The sequence below is a fragment of the Pezoporus flaviventris genome, unplaced genomic scaffold (genome assembly GCF_033815535.1).
Source record: "Pezoporus flaviventris isolate CSIRO_AGI_PZ_B2104156 unplaced genomic scaffold, CSIRO_AGI_Pfla_v1 ptg000141l, whole genome shotgun sequence".
NCBI classification, from domain to species: domain Eukaryota; kingdom Metazoa; phylum Chordata; class Aves; order Psittaciformes; family Psittacidae; genus Pezoporus; species Pezoporus flaviventris.
In genome coordinates this window covers 545,768-566,392 of record NW_026892689.1, presented here as the reverse complement: position 1 = coordinate 566,392, position 20,625 = coordinate 545,768, and the positions used below count along the sequence as shown (strand labels likewise).

At 34.0% G+C, this 20,625-nt stretch overlaps 1 protein-coding gene across 5 annotated transcripts in view; it reads right to left on the bottom strand.

Annotated features, from left to right (window-relative positions):
- KIAA0825 (KIAA0825 ortholog) overlaps positions 1–20,625 on the bottom strand; it is a 248,427-nt gene that overhangs the window by 183,392 nt on the left and 44,410 nt on the right. For all 5 annotated transcript variants that reach the window (XM_061479084.1, XM_061479085.1, XM_061479083.1 and 2 more), the window contains 2 exons: positions 17,048–17,216; positions 11,734–12,403 (listed from right to left, as the gene is read on the bottom strand). In XM_061479084.1, coding sequence (XP_061335068.1) covers positions 11,734–12,403; positions 17,048–17,216 — 839 coding nt within the window. The remainder of the gene's footprint in view (positions 1–11,733; positions 12,404–17,047; positions 17,217–20,625) is intronic.

Here is a 20,625-nt window from a genome sequence, read left to right as displayed (position 1 = left end):
AAACTTGTATATAAACTGTATTATTCTTTCATTTGCATTTACTAATGATATATTCAATTTCTATGGACATCTGCTCACAGTTTTCCCAAACTGCATGCTGGTGTATGTTTTTTAATGTAACTCATTTAAATAATGTAATGTAAAGGTTTAAATAATTACTATTGCTGGATATAATCACTAATTTCTTCATACTGTAAGAGACAACTTAATATTTCTGCATAGCAGATGTAATACACAATATTACACAGAATTAAATTATTACAAACAGTGCCAGCAGTTTTCCATACACAGTACTTAAGATAATTATAAAAAATCATCTTCATTACTGCATGCTAGGATTTTTTTAACAGTTTAATTTGGAGAGGTTACAAGATACATTCAAATCACACAGATACAATTACTGTAAAGCCAAGGAGCTATAAAATGTTCCCAACCAAATCCCTTTGACCCTGCTAATGTCTGTTCCTTGTTAATCTAAGGCAAACATTGTTTGTAGCACACATTTGTTATGGAATATGAAAAAAAGAAAGGAAATCCCTTAACAGTTGTTATTGATTCCAGCATTTACTGACTCAAAGTTAAGTGCCGTTTACAAAACAGAACAGATGCAGATGCTGACAAAAAGGTAAACAATTGTTGCATGGCTTACTGCCAGATTCTAAGCCAATATATTAAACTCCAAGTGAAGCACATTTCCCCTACAGATTGCACTTATTGCCACTTCATTTATTCTGCGCTCTGTCTCTCTACTGCTGTGCCTGGCACTAAGCTATTTTCAGTTCTTTGATGACCCCTGAGGCTTACCACTACCTCACACAGCCATTAGTGAAGGGAATTGCATGTGTCTGACACGGCCTGAAACCAATTATTTGATATTTTCTTCAGAATGATGCCCAACTCTGTTGGGAATGAGCAATCATGAAATAATTTACCTCTTGATTTAATTTTTTCCTGCACAAATTAGTTGTAGCCTGAGCTAGCTATGCACATCTCTCTCTTATCAAGATTCTATTGAAATGATGAAAAAGGGAAGGGGGGTGGAGAGCTGAATAGGTTGGGAAATCCTGCTTTAAAAAGGCATTGACAAGTTTATCAGATATACTGATCACATGTGCTCTCTGTTGATTGAAACTGACAGACCTATAAAGAACTATAACTGTAGCAAAGGAAACTGCACGGATGCAAACTGTTATGAGTGTTTAAGCTTTTTTAAACACCTGTCTTGCTTTGCAGCTCTCTGTTAGTTCCAGTGAAACCCAGGAGCCCTGGGACAATGTGATAAAGCAGCTTACACAAACAAACTAGAGGGCAGCTTACTTTTGTCTGGTGGCTTTTTTTTTTTTAAAAAAAAAAGAAAAGGTCATAGATGCACAGAGAGAAAACATTTTCTTATTAGATACCACTGTTAACTTGTGACTTTTGTAAGTGCTTATACTATACATCAATACTGTGCAAGTGTCACAAAAAAAAAAATAGTGGAATAAGGGATCTCAACTTATGTATAAACATGGTAAGCATGTATGAATTTGCATATACTTAAGAGAGTGTGCCTGCCATAGAAAGACACGTCATTGCCAGCTATTAAACCTCAGTGAAGACTACACGAAGGTTTTGAGAGAGATTCACTATACATGAAATTGTAATAAAATCTGCTCCATCATGCCTTCACAGTTAAATAAGATCAGTTTTCACCTCATCCTGAAAATTGATTCCGTATCAGGTTGTTAGATGTTTGCTAGATGTTTGCTTACATCCTGTGTTAACACTGAGTCAAAATTAAATCTTGGAACCATGATCACTGACGAACTGATAAACGAAGGACCATTGATGGAAACACAGGCTGGAAAGCAAGAACATCCGATTACGCTCTGACATCAAACTGGTGTAGTAATCTTGTGCAGATCACCTCACCAATCAGACTCCTTGACAGCATACAGCTACTTTACAAGTCCGTTGAACAAATTACAGAGACTTCCCCAAGGGCTCTGAGGATGAAGTGCCCTGTAGTAATGTTTAATAAAACTACCTTATACACAGATACCTATCTCAGCTTGCTGTGAAACCAGAGACTCAACCTGCTCATTAATTTTCAAAACCACACATATCCTCTAATAAATTAGAAGATGTTTTCATTATATACTCCAATTTCTCATAGACAATGACATTTTAAAGAATTCAAATGTAAATAAATTAATTAGTCTCTGAATAAAAAACTAATTAATTATGGGTCCATTTAAGGAATTTAGCAGTTGGTATCCAATAATTTTCTGATAATTATCATAATAATGAAATAGCAGACATTCTTTACAGTTCCCTTTAGCAGTCATTTGTAGCATTTATGGGTTTTCTTTTTTTAGGTGCTATTCTATCGTATTTATTCTGAAGTAGTGACTATTGGCAAACAGTCCTCTTTAGAAAACTCCAAGAATCAACCTGTGACAAAATGCTATTCTTCATAACATTTCTCAGTAGAACTGACACTGTATTGGCCTACCAATCACAGAAACTGGTTACACTCACTTTTGAATTGTTTGCCTGGACTGTGCACTGAGGGAGTCATCGCATTTCCTGAAGTCTTCACACACAAATAGAAAACACCAAAATAGAGTGTTTACAGAAAGCATAAATACTGAGGGAGTCTGTAGTAATCTGGACACACAACTTGTTTTGAAACAGTGGAGTCCTTGAAGAACGATAAGAAGTTAATCTCCTTCATCAGTCTTGCTGAATGAGAAATTACATACTGCCAGGTCTGCCAAAAATCCCCATGAATTCTCTTTGATAGGACTTGCATGTTTCCCTGTAAGTCATTTAAAACACTTGGCTGATAAAAAAACAACTACACTTTGTATTTGAAAACACAGTAATTAACGTATTTATTTTAATCTGATTTCAATTTCTTTAATGTCTGCAAATATAAAAATGCCTGCTAGCTTCATTTCTATCCTCAGCATTTATATTCACAGCGGAATGGCTGGGTGTCTCACAGAGACTGGTTCACTACATCAGACCCACTCTATTAAAATTAGGCTGTTAGTAACTTTCAACCAATCAGGAATTTTTATCAAGTGTTCATCATTCTTTCGTGTACTCTACACATTATATTATGTATTTCCTTAAATAATAGATTAAAGTGCCTCTGTCACTTTTGCTTTTCTTACTCCTTGGAATTTCCAAGATGGAACAGAGGCAGATGGTGACAGCTTTTGTTCTAATAAGAGAAAACACTCAAAAAAAATACTTATATTTCTGTTTCCTACCTTTTTATATTTCAAAACCCTAGTTAGGCAAAGTCATCACAAAGTACTCATTTTTAAAAGGAATATAAAAATCAGAAATAAGTCTAGGCATACAGAAAAAATGTCAGACACTGCTATATAAAAACTTCTAGAGAATTAAGTTTGGAAATTCAACCTCTTAAATATTTTGGGGATAGGCTGAAATACAAATGAAGAATTAATCATATGTCAGCATAGACGTACACATATAGGTTTCTACTCATTGAGTGAACTCTCAAAACACCTCTTTTTAGCTCATAGCACTGTGCATAACAAAACATCTAATTCCTGCACTACAGAAATTGCTGGACGTTACTAGCACATTAACAGCAAATCCATACACCATCCCTTGTACTTAAACACAAAGATTTGGATCTTAGTCAGAGAACTATCAGTGCATGAAGCTACTGAGGAAAAAGAAGTCTTGAAAATCTAAGACCAGTAACTGATCCGATTCCAAACAGTTCACAACATTTAGGGGTCCTAAAACCTCGAGGGCACTAGCTGCTAACTTTCTAACGAAGAAGTTGGACCGATTTATAACCACCTTTTTCTCTAGATTAGACAGACAGGAATAACTCCATTGCCCTGCTATATTCAGCAAATGTAGTGAAAAGTATAAAATGACTGAAAGCTTTATTTTTTAAAAACTCAGCAAATAGAGCAGTCCCTTGATTGAAGATGGAGGGTTTTTTTAATATTCTAAGCCTAAGTCACAGTGAAAAGAAGATTCGTGTTCTAACTTAGCATGTAATATCCATCTTGTGGATGTAACACACTCAAACACATAATTTTTTGCAAAACTATTATGATTAAAATACTTTTGTCCTTTAAAATTTAAATTTGCTCTCTAAATACACATTACCTCAGAAGAGGTTCTCTGTCTTGACAAAAATCACAGCCAGGACCATTTAATTAACTTGTGATTATATGACAGTAGATGCATATACTGAAGATTTCTGTAACAACTTTCTTTTCAATGAATATAGCAGGAGCTTCTTTAAAACACGTTTGAAGACTTCTCTTATCTCTTTTAATTCTACACACTCTTCATGCAGGCTTATATTTTTAAGTAAGGGAACCTAGTTTGGTAAGTCTCAGATTTTGTCACTTTTTATTATTAAATATAATACTATGATATATAAACTCAAATTGACTTCTGACTACCCAGAAAGTATCAGACTGGAGAGCAAATCAGTTTCACCTTTTAAACTTGAGAGCAGAATGCAATAATTAGAGGGCATAGTGAGTTAAATGCTCTCTTCACACAATGTTCTTCCACAAGAACATGCAGGTGTGTCAAGAGGGCAAAAAGGAAGGTAATTAGTCAGTGTTTGCTAATTGTGAATATCTCAAGAAAAAAACCCTACACCCAAAAAATGGAACTATGCCTCTTTCAACCTCTACAAAGTTCAGAAAACAGATTTGCTGCTGGAAAACAGATTTTCCTCCTGGAAAAGAAGATGTGGAAGAACTTCATCAGGACACAACAGTCTAATAAAATACAACCCAAAAAAGTACCAAGAATTTTATGCTTATATATAAATAATTTGAAAAAGAAAGTGTTTACTTATTAAATGAAAACCATGAAAATAAAAATTTGGGATGGATGGGCATCTTTTCAATATGATGAAGAGTCAATAATGAGATTTCACTGCCTGTCTTCATATTATGGGCTTAATAAGTAATTTCAAGCAACTGATCTAAAAAGAAGGAAGGTATTCAGGCATGCTACCAGCCTTGAAATTCTGTCAGTTCAACTAACATTTCAGTAACTTAGATACTGTTATCTTACCCCTTAATATAGGCTTAAAAAGTAACAAGCTTAATGCTTTTGTAATCTTCATGAAAATGTCATTCTCCCGCTAGAAACACATTTGTGGTCCTGAGGTATTATGTTCATATGGCCTTTAAAAAAAGTGCCTCTTTTTTATTAAAACTTCAACTCCGTATGTTCAAGCAGATGGTTTTATTTTCTCCTCAGTACTACTCATATTTCCATTTAATATAATTGTGCAACAGAAATCAAATACAATAGTTGCAAGGAAAAGAAATAAACAAAATGTGACAGGCTATGAAACACATTATTTCCTATATTAAATGCAAAGACATTTATTTTGTTTCCCCTGAGTAATATTATCTTGTTTTGGCTGTCAAAATTTTATAGGCTTCCCAAGGAACAAAGACAACTGCAGAAATCTGCATCATATACGTACGTCCACTAGTTTTCAATTTTAATTTCCTGATATAAAATCCCACCAACACTATTTGCGCCATTATTTTAAATACATGACAATTAAACCTATTGAATATCTCAGTATTGATGGGCTCATAATACAGTAGAAATAGCTGGTATTTATGAAGTAAAACTAATAATGACATCTGCATTCCTACTTGATACATCTGTGGTGCCTATGTAATTTTTGCTGATGTCATGTTTTCTGTGAAGGTTATATATGCATAAGAAAGAAGGGCTATGGTTTTACTTCCTCACCTTTAATGGATGGAAACTGTAGGATTTTTCACTCCATCTATGTAAGATATGGCAAGGACTGTGCCGTACATCACCACGTGCAGTGCAGCTCCAATAGTCAGCAGCTGCAAAGCCCATGCACCATTCTTTCCATTAACTGATACATACCTTGTTTCATACAGGCCTCTCAAGACCTGTTCCTATAAAAGCTGTCACCAGGTTCTCTGCAGTGTGACAGAGAGTGTGGAAATCGAAGAGAGGAGGAGATGCCAAGCAGGTGAAAATATAATGGAAGCACATCACCTACTGCTGTCATGCAGAAACAAAACCAGCACATCCATCAGAAGGGATAAGCAGATTATTGTGGGCATGCTGGAGTAGGAAAGAAAAGAAGTATGTGCAAGGAAGCCAGGAGGCAAAGTTTCAGTTTCTGTTACAATTCTTTCATTTTTGTCTTTATAATGTCTATCAGTCCCTACAATAGATATGTAGGTCTTGAAATATTTTAAAGCTTAAATTTATGTAAAACCCCCTTTAAATAAACCTCCATAATTAACCTTTAAACTTTGTATTTCTAAAATGCTTAGCCCTTAGCAACAGATTATAGATATAACTGAAAACTTGCTTTTATTAATGCAATGATCAGGAGAATACAATGAACTGCTGAGGCAGGGTGTGATACTGTGTATTACAATCTGTAATCCATATGGGCTACTTTACAATAGCCTGGTGTACTTTAAAGAATGCAACAGGACTTTCCAGGGGAGAACAGCAGTAAGCCAGGTGACTGAGACACCTCCCCCTTCTAAAAAGCCAGATTTCAACAATGTACTACAGATAAAAAAACATCATGGAAAAGCAACATAAATACTGTGAATTATCTGCTATAGACTGTAATCTGGTCAGCAATTTCAAAAAAGGTGCAAAGACATAAATATTAATTACATGAAACTAAGTTTGGAATACTTCAATTTCCAGATATAAATGGGGGAATAAATTATACTAAAGTTATTGGCTCCTAATTATTCTCAGACATGAGTAACTGCTTTTTTTTTTTTTTTTTTAAATCGTGCAGTCACAAAACCAGCAGATATCAATGCTACTTTCAGCATATTTTTGATAGATAAGAAGGAGATCATGGAAGACTGGTTGCAGGAAATAATGGTGGCTGGAGAATCACAAATCAAGTGAATTTAAATTAAATGGAAGGATAAAAGAAAGTCTGAAACAAAGGTTCTTTATTTCCAAGGGAAGAAATGGTAAACCAGGGGAAATAAAGCCATGTGCACATGAATGTAGAGAAATCAAATTTAAGTCAAATGTGCAAAACTTCAAAATTCACATTTCAAGTTAGCTGGACAATAAATGCCTAGGAATATGCAAAGATAAGTGACCTTAAAAACAAATTTTCCTTACCATGGAAAGGAAATTAATTTCATGTCCCAAAATTACCCTCATTTCAACAAGTTACTCCAAAGCCTGTTTCTTTTCTTGGTCTGAGCTCCACCCCACAAACGTAGCTCCTCTGAACAATACTGAGTCCTTGTATTCAAGTTTAGATATATGTCATATTCACATTAGGTGTTCCATCAACACAATATATTCCTTAGGAACTCATGAATATGTAAAGATAGTAAGTTTTATATATCACAATTTAAATCACAGTTTGCATTCGAATATGTCTTTGCAATAAAATGGAAGTTGGTCATATTCTGGAAAAAGAAAAGAGAAACCTTCTGGACACATAAGAGGGTTACATACTGGAATAAAAGTGTAAAATATAAGTATTAAAATATATCAGTAAAGGTAATTTAATTACTTTGTAGCTAAAATATACTTAGTCACATCTGTGCCACTTCAGTTTTACTCTATTTTGGAATAGTATTTTCTTAAAAATAATCAACTATTGATTATTAGATCATTAGATATGAGAGCCTATTTAAGGATCTCTGGTAAGTTTGTGACTAAATATAAATATGAAGGCAATTAATTAGTGTATGTCACAAAAAATAAAACTCATGGCTCTAATCTCTTTTAGTTTTAACCATATGAAATTTAAAAACAGGCTAATTAGTCTCCACATACATTTACACTCTCTCTGTAGATATATTAAAAAAACAGAAACAAATAATACCAAAGAAAACCTTCCACAAATATATAAAACATGTATAATTTCGTGGGTTTTAAGTTTCTTTGGCTGATATCACTTATAAAAGCAGATGTGCCTTCATGTAAAAAAGATGAAGGATTAGGATAGTTTAGTAATGCCCAATTAAACTAGCTTAACATTTCTGTAAACAAAGAATCATGAAAAAGGTTCAAAAGGTAAAAGTATAATCCACATTTAATAGACTTTATGCAAATAATTTCTGAAAAACATCACACTGGAAATTGAAGCAAAAAATCATAAGAGATAAGCTGTAAACCAGCTGCTTGCGTGTTTTTTCCCATACTATGTTAACAGATACATAATGTTGTTAGTTTTTTAAATACTGTAACATTACATATTTTTTTGAAAGACACATATGATTAGTATGACATAAAGGCTGAAACATCATCTTACAAAGTTACATCAAAAATGTAAGACGAGTAAGAATCATTTCTTGGATATCATTTTAGCAAATCAGAAACACCAATTATGTGCTCAGAGTACACATAGCACAGAGAAATTAAGACCCATACTAGGTAAAAAACCTATTACAATAACTTAGCCAAAACACTAAGAGTTTGTAAAACCTGCACTGTTAAAATAGAATCACTGACTTAAGAGGGAACAGGATAAAGTTATACCATAAAACCACCTGCCTCCTAAAGTTAACAATTAAAGACGCCAAGCTGCAAAGAATTTTCCTCTTTTCCCATTTTCCTAGCTTATCTCTAAAACAATGCTCATCCTTAATCTTGATAAATGGATACAATCTCATTACAGTACTTGACAAAGAACTGTTCTAATACAGTATGAAAACAAGAATGTTAATTCCTTCACAAATAGATTGTTATAAATGAAATACTTTAAAGATTCATAATGCTGTCAAACCTTGTTATAGTCTGCCTGTATTTTCCTGACAGAAATAGGTCATCTAAAGTTTTCTGAGGTTATAACATTGCTCATTATTTTATGTTACTTTTTTACTCTCCTATGTAGTAGGATCAATTACAGCAGGACTTACAAAAAAATCAACCAAACCAATGAACGCAAAAAAAAAACCAACAAATACAACTCAACAAACAAAATACCACATTTCCCTGAGGGTAGACAAAGTAAGCACAAATCATTTTTTCACCTCCGGGATAACAGTTCCAATTGAACTCCCTAGATTAGATTATTTTGCTGTTCTGAAATATACTGCTTTGGTGGTTCCCACAGGCAGAAGCAACATGCATTAAAAAAAAAAAAAAAAAAAAAAAGGAAAACAAGAAACAGATTTGTATAACTGTCTCTCAACTAAGAAAAAAAACGAAACTCTTTTCTTCCTTTTCTCCCCTTCCATACATACTCCAGCATGCTTTTTTCTTTTTCAATACTCAACAGATTTGGTATCACAGTCAACTTATTAAAACTGTCTTTTAACCACACTGATGTATAAGTACAGATGTCCACTCTCAATTGTGGGAGGGTAGCAAAGGTATCAGAATTAAGTACGAATTCCAAGCAGCAACAGCCGCTAAGCACCTGCCAACCACTATAAAACTCCAAAACCAGTTACTCTGTCGAACTTTTTCCAGAATAGTTATTTCAGTGTGAACTGCCACGTGAACACTCTAATTCCAAAGGAAAAGAGCCTTCTTCTGACTTAGTGTAGTAAAAATGTAGCATATTCAAAAATTTGTAAAAGAAATTTTTTTCCAGAAAAAGTTCTTCATAGAAGAGCATTTTCAATAATACACATAAACTTTTCAATAATTGTTTTGTTAATGATACAAGTATAAATGTTGCTTGAATTTATAAATAACAACAAATAATAGCCTATGTCATGTCAACCAAATGAAAAAAAAAAAAATAATCCTGTGTTACTTCACAACTCTGACCCCTATTTTGCTCTAGCCTGCTGACGTCATTCACTGTTGTTCTGTTGTTTGGCTGCCTGCAGCCTATAACCAGAGATCATCTAGAACAGTCTGATGCTGTAGAAAACTAGTAAAAGAGATTGCAAGGAAATCAATGCTTGCCTCCCAGACCAACCTCCTGAAGAAAAACAGTATGAAGCAGTACACAGTGCAGAGGTGAAAACATGAGTGTTACAGCCACTGTGAAGAAAGTAATTTTGAGGATTAAATGATATTAACCAGCACCACTTCTAAACACATTTTATGAGAGCTAAGAGGATAGCTGCTGCACCTGCAAATCTGACCTTTAATATATTTCAAATTAAAGTAAATCTTTCAAAGTTGCAAGCAGGTACCAAGATTTAATTTTTTATCTTCCTCTTTTTTCTCTGAATGTATAACAGAACTGTGGAAATCTGTCCTGATTTGCTGCACAACAGCATGTAAAGACACATCTTGTGGCAAGGAAAATTTAAGTAGAAGAACCTAGACTATTTCACTAGAAAATTTAAGTAGAAGAATCAAGACTATCCTAATAGATACAGAAACAGTTAACGTGTGCCTCTATAGAGAGCCACCCTGACTATAAATCAGTTTAATCTGCATGCGTTAGATGCAAAATGGAGATAACAGAACTTCCCTATCTTTGTGAGCTGTTTTGAGATTGAAAGAAAAACAAACTTAAAAACTTCCAGTTCCATATCAGTCATTTTTTTGTCAACGAATCCTTTCACTGTGACCCATCTCACTATGTGACTCAAAGATACACTTCCAGTCATTTTTCATAACTCAAGTTTACCCTCACACTACTTCTCCTTGCTTCCCACCAACACTCCATCCCACTAATATATCAACTTTATGTTAAAATTCTCACCCTTCCACATAATTTGTCTGCATGCCTTCTCACTTACCTTCTCTTACGTATGTTCCACATACTTCTCCATACTTCAGCTCTTGTTGAAAAGTTATTTCTGCATTTCTTCCAGTGTAATTTCTAGTTGACTGACACTAACATGTATATTGACTTTAAAACTCACAAGAGAGTAACTTTATTCTGTGTAGAGCTAGCAAATAATCACCCCACTCACCTTTTGTGTATGTTGTACTACCCAAAGATCTATCTTTGGTTTCTCTATTTTTCACATGATTCTAAACTTTTAATGTTTTTTGTCTGCAAACTACTTCACCTTTATCGGAGGCTATGTTTTGAACAAACAGCTCTTGCATATTGAACTACGTGATGAAAATTTCCATTCTGTATGACTTTTTTTCTAAAGTTCTGATTCCTTTTTTATAAATTTACATGTCAGACTCACCAACTGTGAAAAGTATAGAAAATATCACACCTATAACAGACTCCTTTCCTGCCTTAAATTCCTTAGAACAAGAAGAAAGAACCAGGTAGCATTAACACTGATTTACTGTATTTTCACAAGATTAGAAAACATATTATTTATTTTAGAATCTGTATAGTAATCTTTTGGGTCTGCTCTGATGTACAAATCTGTCTATTTTATGGTGGCATTATTGTACAGACTTTCCTATAATATCCTTTAAGCTTGAAAACGAGGGTGTAGACAGCAGAGGAGTTTGAATTCTCTTAAAGCCGGATTAAATAGTTCTTATTCTATTATACATTTCAGCAGTTGGAGTAAGTTAGACTGAAAAAAATTAGTATGATGTGACAATTTTATCCAGTGAATTATAACTGTGTTTCTATATACATAAGCACAAGATACTCTCCCTAACTTTAAAACATTTTTCATCCCAGTTTTGAAACAGTCTATAATTCAACTGCAATAATATGATTAAAACATAAAGCTGCAATTAACAATCTCAGGCCTCTCCCTTCATTGGAAATAATAATGTACACTAAAAAAGTAGTATAATTAAAATAGTATCTAACTACAATGGACAAAAAACAAGGCTACTAACCCACAGCATGAACTGCTCCTCTATGCTTCTTTGAAATCTTGTTTGCCTTAACTATATGTAGAGCATTTTCTTTGAACTGCAGCTCACAAAGTCTTTCAAGAAGAACTGTCATTTCTTCAGTGATGGTAACCAGATAAGTTTCATTAACAAATTTCAGTGATGAAGAAGGATCAATAGTTCCACATAGCAGATACAAATCTTCTTTTATCATTGTGCACAATGTAGGTATGGAACTTTGGTAACCATGAACCACCTTATCGAAGTTTGTTTCACCACAGCTAGACAAAATACAGTTTTGCAGAAGATCTCTAACAACACTTTTTTGCATATTTTGATACTTCGCTAAGATTTCTGATTCAGGGTAAAGAAATAGAAGTTGCTGTATGTACTGAGTTTTAAACTCCATTTGCTGTTCTAAAGCATTAGTAGCTGTTTCTTCTTGACTATGCAGTCTGTTTACTAAAAATCTTCGAAGATGCAATCTCACATCATCCCAGAGAGATTTCACATCCATAGCTGAATCCTCCTCAATGGCATGAAGGGAAGAAGTTAACTCAAAAGACTTCCCACTTGGAGTACACGGAAATGAGACACCACACTGACTAGAGAGATCCAGAAGGAAGTGAAGTATCATTTCTTCTTGATTTTGCTCATTCTTCAGCAAGCTTTGCTATGAAAAGTAAATCAGAGTATTTTAGATATGTTCTGTTAATTCCGGTTCATAAAATAAACAGTTTCATGCTATGGTATCAAAGGTTTCTAATGCTACTTATCTTACCAGCAAATAAGAAACTATTATATAAGCAACAGAAATAAGAAAGCTTGTTTTTCCATGGATTTCTGTGCCAATCCATCTCCTTTTCTACCTGCTCCAATAACTCGCATTCATCTTCCCATCCTTCTTACATCCTCAAACTCTTCTCTTTACCAATTCTAACTGCAATTCAAAGGAAAGCTTTGGAAAGCTCATTAGGTAAGACTTCACATCCTGTTGTGGTCTGCACACACATCTTCGAAAGAAAATGATATGAAAATGACTCAAGACTTATACAGATAATGACAGGTTTTGTTCATCAAACCAAGACAGGAATTTATAAAATGAAATATTGCTGCTTTATATGTTCTGGCTCAACAACCATCAAAAAGGCCACTCTAAGGATAAAATAAACTTCTCAGGACCCCCTTAAAGAACTAAAACTGAAAACTTGCAAAGAACTGAACAGGCTTAGATCACACAGGGCAGAGTAAGAAGCTGTGTATCCTGTCAAATCAAGATTTAGATGAATACATTAACAATTTATCAAAATCCTCTTTCGCTTGCAGACAAAAAACCCTGACTTTTTATAAACACATTTCCGGAATCTTCAACATTTTTACTATTTGAGGTTGGATGTGGCCACAGTTCTAGGCCAAATTTGTAAGGCTCTTCTCTCAATCCTGAAGCTACACTAGAGGTGCCTACAAATTTCCCTATCACAGTCACAAGAAAACTGAGTGACAATGATGGTATTCTTGATTTTCTGGGTTTCAGAAACCAAACAGGCAAGTCTTACGTGAATCAGAACATAGAAACCTCCTTCCTTACTCCCCTGCCACCTACTACCTACCACTTCTCTCCAACACAGAAAAGCATTCTGGCAAATCAGTTAGGGTTAGTTCTTTCCACTAACGGCCTTCATCTGGGTCTCCAAGCTACCCTTCACCTTCAGAATTGCTCATTTATTTACCCTACAGTACTTGAGAAATATATAATTTTTTTTTTAATTTTGAAAGAGAAATAAATCAAATTTGGTACTACAGAAATATTTCCAAACAAATAAAAAAAAATTGTACAATTTTTCTACTGTATCAAGCTTTTATCAACACAAAACTCACAAAAATATAAAAAAAAATTTAGAATGAAAGCTTCAATAGGCTTTTTTTTTCCCTTCATGTTTTTGAGTCACAAAAAATTTTAGTATCACACCTCAAATTCTTTGTTTCAGATGATTCAAAACCATTGCACTCTCATGGAAGAAACCAAGAGTTTAACCTTTCAATTGCCCTCTACTTTGGCATACGCCATGGTGAAAATAAAAAAAAAAAAAAAAAGACTTGCACCACAGTAGCTAACTCTGAACAAAAGACGGAGAGTATACTGCCTCCCATAAAAGAAAGTCTTAAAAATAATAGACTAGCTATTTTTCTTCCATTTTACATCTTTATTTCAGAATGTTTCCTATGAATTTTTTTCCTTACAAGCTGGAAACACATGGGGAAGAATGCATAACAAAGGAAATTATCAGTCAAATATCCTACAAAAATGTGCAGATAACAGAAATATGTATAACTAGTTAAAATCCTAAATCATACATATCAATATGCATATACGTAAGGCTGATTTGATTTTCTGTTATTATCTACTGAAGTATTCTATAAAGTTTCGTGGTATCAAAGAGACTGTGCCTCAGTGTATAAATTGAAACCCTAATCAGCAACCACTGTGATGAACAATCAAGTCTCCACAGGTAGGCTTCCAGAGCTCAAATGTTGGTTTGTTCTTTTTTTTAATGAATCACGCTCAAATACTACATTCTGAAATAAAGAAAACGAGAAGCTGGCATAACAGTGAATGTAACTGATGCATAAGGAATAATGATAAATCAAAAATGTCTTCCAAGCAAATCCCTACTGCTGTTTTTTAAGGTTAAGCAGAAATATTTTTATTCCTGAAAGCTAGTAAGAACCTAAGCAGTGTTTCAAGTCCTTTGCATCTTAAATTAAGGCTTAAAGATGCCATATTAGACATAGTGTTACTCAGAAAAAAAGTCCCTGAAGTGAATTCTGAAGTTCTGAAAACAGTGTCATCAAGTCTTTTTGAACATTCCCTATATTGGGATAGGCTTTCCCATTTAAAAATTAACCTGTAAAAATACTTCAGAAGATGATGCCAAAACTATTAAAAAAAAAAATAATCCAAACTAGTATCCAACAGTTTTAGAGAAGCATGAAAAGTTGTCTTATGAGAAATGTAGTGACAATAATATAGAGGAAAACATCTGCAGTCTACCAACTGGACTACTACCTACTACAGACTACTACCTATCATATCAATAAATAGGTACAATAAAATTAAGATTTCATTTAAAAAGATTTTGTCATTAGTTTAGCAGGAACGGAAATTAATGAAGATTGGTTCACAAACATATTCAGCTTTTAAATATTTAGAATTGTAAAATAGCATACAGGATGAAAATACACATAATTAAGATTTTTGGGTTTCATAAAGAACCTCTCAGTATTTGCATGACAGTTCACAAATGCATGAAAATACCACACTAATAATAAATCTAAATACAGCACTTCAGCTAAAGCACATACGGAACTCTCCACTATTTTTTTAATTGTTCCAATAGCTTAAAAGATAAACAAAATCCATAGCACATTAAACACACATAGTAAAGGATAACAATGATTAGGGACATTTTCCTGAAGTAGAAGGCAAGTTATTATTACTGAATATGAATTATATGATACTTAATTAAAAGCTTGCTAGTGAGAAATTCAGTCAACTGAGTAATTATTTCAATGGATGAAGATACATATTTAAGAAAGGTCAGACAGTAATAATCTCATTAATGCTGGATATTACTGAAACCAGTTTACTGCAAAATTGTTTATGGAACTAAAGATTATCTACTGCAAGTATAACTTCTTACAGATGGGACTGTCTATGCTAATACATGTACACTTTTCACCTGTAGTCTCATCTACACAAGAGGCTGGATTATCCTGAGCCTGGAAACAGTGACGTCCAAGCTCCTGAGTCCCTGATGTTTTCTTGATAAACTGTGCAGAATTGAGACTTTAAGTCTTCTCACCCTTTGCTGTCCACATAGCAGCCTGCCACAGAGCCATTCTCAAGGACTAACTGTACTCCAAAGCCCACATCCAGACTGTTACGCAGCCAGTAAACTCCTGGTAAACCAAAGAGCTAGAAAGCACATTTTCTGTAAGAGATACCCCAAGTATTGCAGAGATGCGGCCATTTTAGTGTTTCCCAAACAAATGCCGCCACCTGGTGTTCAGGTATATGGTTTGAACAGACATTTCTTAAGAAGAGAGACCAAGGAATGAACAGAAGTCATCATTGCCATGCCCTCTTCGGAGCATGTAAGGAGCTAACTGGAGAAAGTGGAGTAACAAAAAGACTTCGTAAGTCAGCATTTCCTGGGATTCTCTTATTTTTTCTAGATGAAGTATGGCATCAAGGAATCTCAGACATCCTTGAGTGTGATGATTATTAACAGCAACATTCAGACTGTCTTAGAAGACGACAAAAATCTTCACTGCACAAACATTAAAGACCTGGTGTTTCTAGAGATGACTTCCTCAACTGACACAGCTTAATATTCAGTCGATTAAAGAGTGAATGAAAGATCAACAACCCCCTTTAAGAAAGAGCTGAAAAAACAAGAGGTGAGTTGATGAAGCTTGAGCTCTAGCCAGGAGGTAGTCCCAAAGGACAAAATACTCCACTTCTCCACAGCAGTTTCCCTCTGCCAATACAGCCAATCTTAATCTAAAGCTGTTCATGGCCTATAACTAAACCATGACATGGGAGTGACAAAGAAAAACCTGCTGGATACCATTTATTTGTTTTGACACTCATACATATTTACGTCATCTGAACACACACATACATAGTTTATACATATATTTGCAGGCTGTCATTTACCAAGGTATCACCCTTCATTTATCTAGCTAATTCAATTTCCCAGACTTCTTTTTCCACAGGTATTTCCTAAGGTTAACTTTTGATAAAAAATTTTGGATACAAATGGCTTCTAAAATGATGATTTATTTGAGTGAAATTTGATTTCTGGTTATATCTAGTTGTACAAGTTGCCAGAACAAAGGATGTAGCTCCCACACGTCTAATAACAAAAAGTAGACAGATAATTAACACTTAAATAATGTACCAGGAACAATAATCTGTATTAGAGGAATTAAATTATACTGATGCAAGTGAAGAACAAGCAGCAACAGCCTCAGGGTAGACAGTAACTTCAGATGTTTTTCACCAACATGTGTTCATAAAACAGTCCTAGCAGTGCTGAACATGTGGTAGTATCAGTGAAAAGATTTTGTCCCAAGTTTGTTTATTTAAGGCATGACCAAAAGGAACCAAAACTCCCTGCTGCAGACATAAACCCAGTACTAAGCCTTATAATAAAAATTCTGGACAGCGAAGACTGAAGTGAGAATCCTAATTAACCTTAGCTCCCCCCTCCTCATCACATAAACAACTTTCCAAACAGTGAAGTCTTTTTACCAGGGTCCTAAGGAACTCCATCAGCTCTCCATGGTTTGTAGGACAAGGTCTGAGAGAACTAAAATTGCAGTTGTTTAGCCACTGAAGGCAGTCAGTTGTGCTTTGCAGTATTTCATCAGGACATAGTTCATTTACTTCTGATTGCAGGTCTTTAAGACACTGGTCTATGCTAAAAAAAAGAAAAAAAAAAACAGAATTTTTTTTCAAGACTTGGAGATAAAAGCATTTTATGTACTCCATATTTGAAAAACTACATCAAATTAATGTTAACACTAGTCCTTCTTCATAGATTAAATTAGTCTTGCAAAATAAGGCCTGACTTATTTGCAGGATTAATATTTAAATACAGTTGAGCTAGAGCTAACATAAATTTCCTTTAGGACAGACTGCACCATCCTCAGTAAGTACTACCCCACTTCTCCAACAATCTTGTACTTCTCAATGCTGTTGTCAGTGAATAAGACTTCATCGAACCTAAGATCTGGTCCTTGGTGTTTAATTAGCTAAAAGAGAGAACATAACCTGAGTCAACTACTATATTCAAAAGGTGAATTTGTCATTTTGCTCTTTTAGCAATCAGCAGTTGTTTCATAATACATAACATATATCAACAACTTCTGAAAAACTCACTGACATCACAGAAAATGCTGAAAAGAATTTTGGAGTCAGTTGTGCTGAGAAAGCAGATCTTTTCTTTCTTGTTTTTGTCATTAGAGTATTTGAAAGAAAACAGAGTTTGTTTTCAAGGCGCTGATCCGCTCCGCAAGATTCACCTAGAATGATCACCCTATTTATGAAATCAGATGTGGCTGTTACAGTTGTTACAGGAATTTCAGTTGGACAACTTGCAAGAACAACTGAATATCCAAAATTATTTTATTTCTAGTTGTGTGGAGACTGAAAACAACAACAACAAATCCAGAAACAAATTAAGTCTGTATCTTTTCTAACAAAACCACCTTTTCAATATTTCAGAATGACTTTTTTTTTTTTTTTTTTTTTTAAACAATGCTTGATATTTTATACAGTTTCAGTTAGAAAAGCAGTATTGACTATACCTAGGCAGATCTAGGATTAATACAAGGACAGCCAACAATATAATTGTTGCTAGTTTTGGTTTATTGAAGTACTAAGCGATTCTCACTACTATTTGAACTTCATTTTGGACTGCATTAGTTATTCCATTTATATTCTTACATAAATGGATGCAAGGTTTAATACAAATTTAGTACTTTCTATCTGCGCAGAGATATGGGATCAGATGAGACTTGGCTCTTAACAGGTATTTCAGTGTCAAATACTTTTGATCATGCTACCTTCTATTTTCATGACAACAACAAAACAACAAACGTCTATTATACTGCTACTTGCCACTCTTATTTTGTAGAGATGAAGTATGGCTGTTTTTTCTTTAACTGCTCTCTAACATTTTCAAACTTGACAATTTTCGTCAAAAGCAGACTAGAGAAGGTTTTAAAAGAGAAAAGGAAGAGAAGAAAAGGAGAATGAGAGGAGAGGGAAGAAAAGAAACTGGAGAACAAACAAAATCTTTAAGCGCATTACAGGCTGGGACAAAATACCAAATTAAAGACTTCTAGTTTAAAAAAAAAACAAAAAAAAGGAAAACTTTTTTAAATTAGTAACCCCGAGTAAAGTTTTAATTTTTTTTCCTGCATAACAACTCTGTGTGGAAAGATTAATTTTCCATAAAATGTGATATTCTTTGAGGAAAATATTTTTATGAAAAATATAATTGGCTTTGAATATGAAATTAAAAAAAAATTAAATACTACTAACCCGTAACAATTTGTAGAAGAAATCAGTGATAAGATGCATTCTGCATATCACCCACTAACTGACTTGACTTCATTTAATTCTGCCTGCAGTACTGCTTTCAGGATGCGGAAGAAGCATTTATTTGATTTTCTACTGGAGTCTCTCTTTTACTGAGTGATTTGTATTTCACTCTTTTGCAGATGTTATGCAATCTACCCTAAATTCCCATTAGCTGCCTCATTCTGATCAACAGCAATTAAGTAAATCAGTGTCATCCATACCTTGGGAAACTGAGAATGTTTGAATAGACATTTTTTAAAAACAGTGTAAAAAAATAAGCAAATGATTACACTAAATTAAGTTCAGAGATAAACAGTAGTTTGTTATTTCCTTTTATTTTTAACTTACCTGCAACAAACACGTAAGAGAGAAGTATACTTTTTCTGAGAATGACATCCAGAATTAGCTATGATAGGTTTTGCTTTGTGCCTTTTGTTTCTTGAAAATACAGTACTAAACAATAACAAGCTAAATATGAAAACTGCATCAACTCTAATTATAGAATGCATGGACAATCGTAAGAATGTAAGTGCAGAAGAAGTGTAGCATTTTGAATGTCAGAAAATAAATAAATAGTTTCCAAAACTATGACCATAAACCTTCTAAAAAAAAAAATCATCAAAATAAGTAGGTCATTTTGAACATCTTATTTTCCCATATTTAACTTTATTCATTAAGAATTATGGGTATATTTGCTTTACACTTAAAAGACATTAAGTAAACCATTCAAAGGGTACCTACTTTAACAGAATGAAGTCACAACATTTTACAGCTTCATTACCTTCAGAAATCAATTTCAGTAACTACAACTGATGATAAAATGTAAAAAAAAAAAGTTTTAAAATTTATGAATACATGGATGGCCTGTAAAACACCTCTATAAAATTGATGTAAAAGACCTAATCCTGAGTATGACTGAGTTCAAAATGAAGTGTACTGGAATAAGTATCTTTCTATCATCCATGGATTTACCAGGAGCAGAAAGGATCTCCATGAAAAGCAACTGCTCCCTGCTTGTGGCCTGGCTCAGGTTCCAGATAGGACTGTCCAGCCATGAATGCCAATTCTGAACTTGATAAATTATTGGTATCTGTTTTTTTAACTTGTGAAACCAGCTCTCAGGACTAGAAAACTGAATGCCCTGTTCATACACCTGGACTTGCTGAGACAACACCAAAGGCTTTTATTGTGGTGTGCTTACGTGTCTCATTCAAACATACCCAAGTAGATTACAGCATTATGAATTGTAAGAGACTGCTGTTGTTAGTCTCTGTCAATCTTCTTCAATTACAAACCATTTTTTACACTCATCTTTGACATATGAATCTATGTGCTAGCCAATAAACTCCAACCTGTGAGTAGGCGACAGCTTTCTCAAAGCTGGATATTTTGGTAATTTGTCCCAACACTGATAAGGGTATTAAAGGGATAAATTTCAGTGACCCTCCCCGTAGGTACAAATCACAGTAAGTCTGCTCATTTTATTTAATCTTTTTATCCCAATAAAGTAAACAATGAATTAGGACTAAAACTGGTTTTGACTGAATAAAAATATTTTTGCTTCCAGTATACTGCACGTAAACATGGTCTCCGAAACACTGCTATTTCTTTCAAGATTTTTCTCAACACTTAGTATTACAAGAACACAGTTAACTACAGGTACTTATTCCTTCACATTAGCTACATAATTAAATATTTAGGAATTTGGTTACCTCTGGGGAAAAAAAAAAAGAAGTATTATT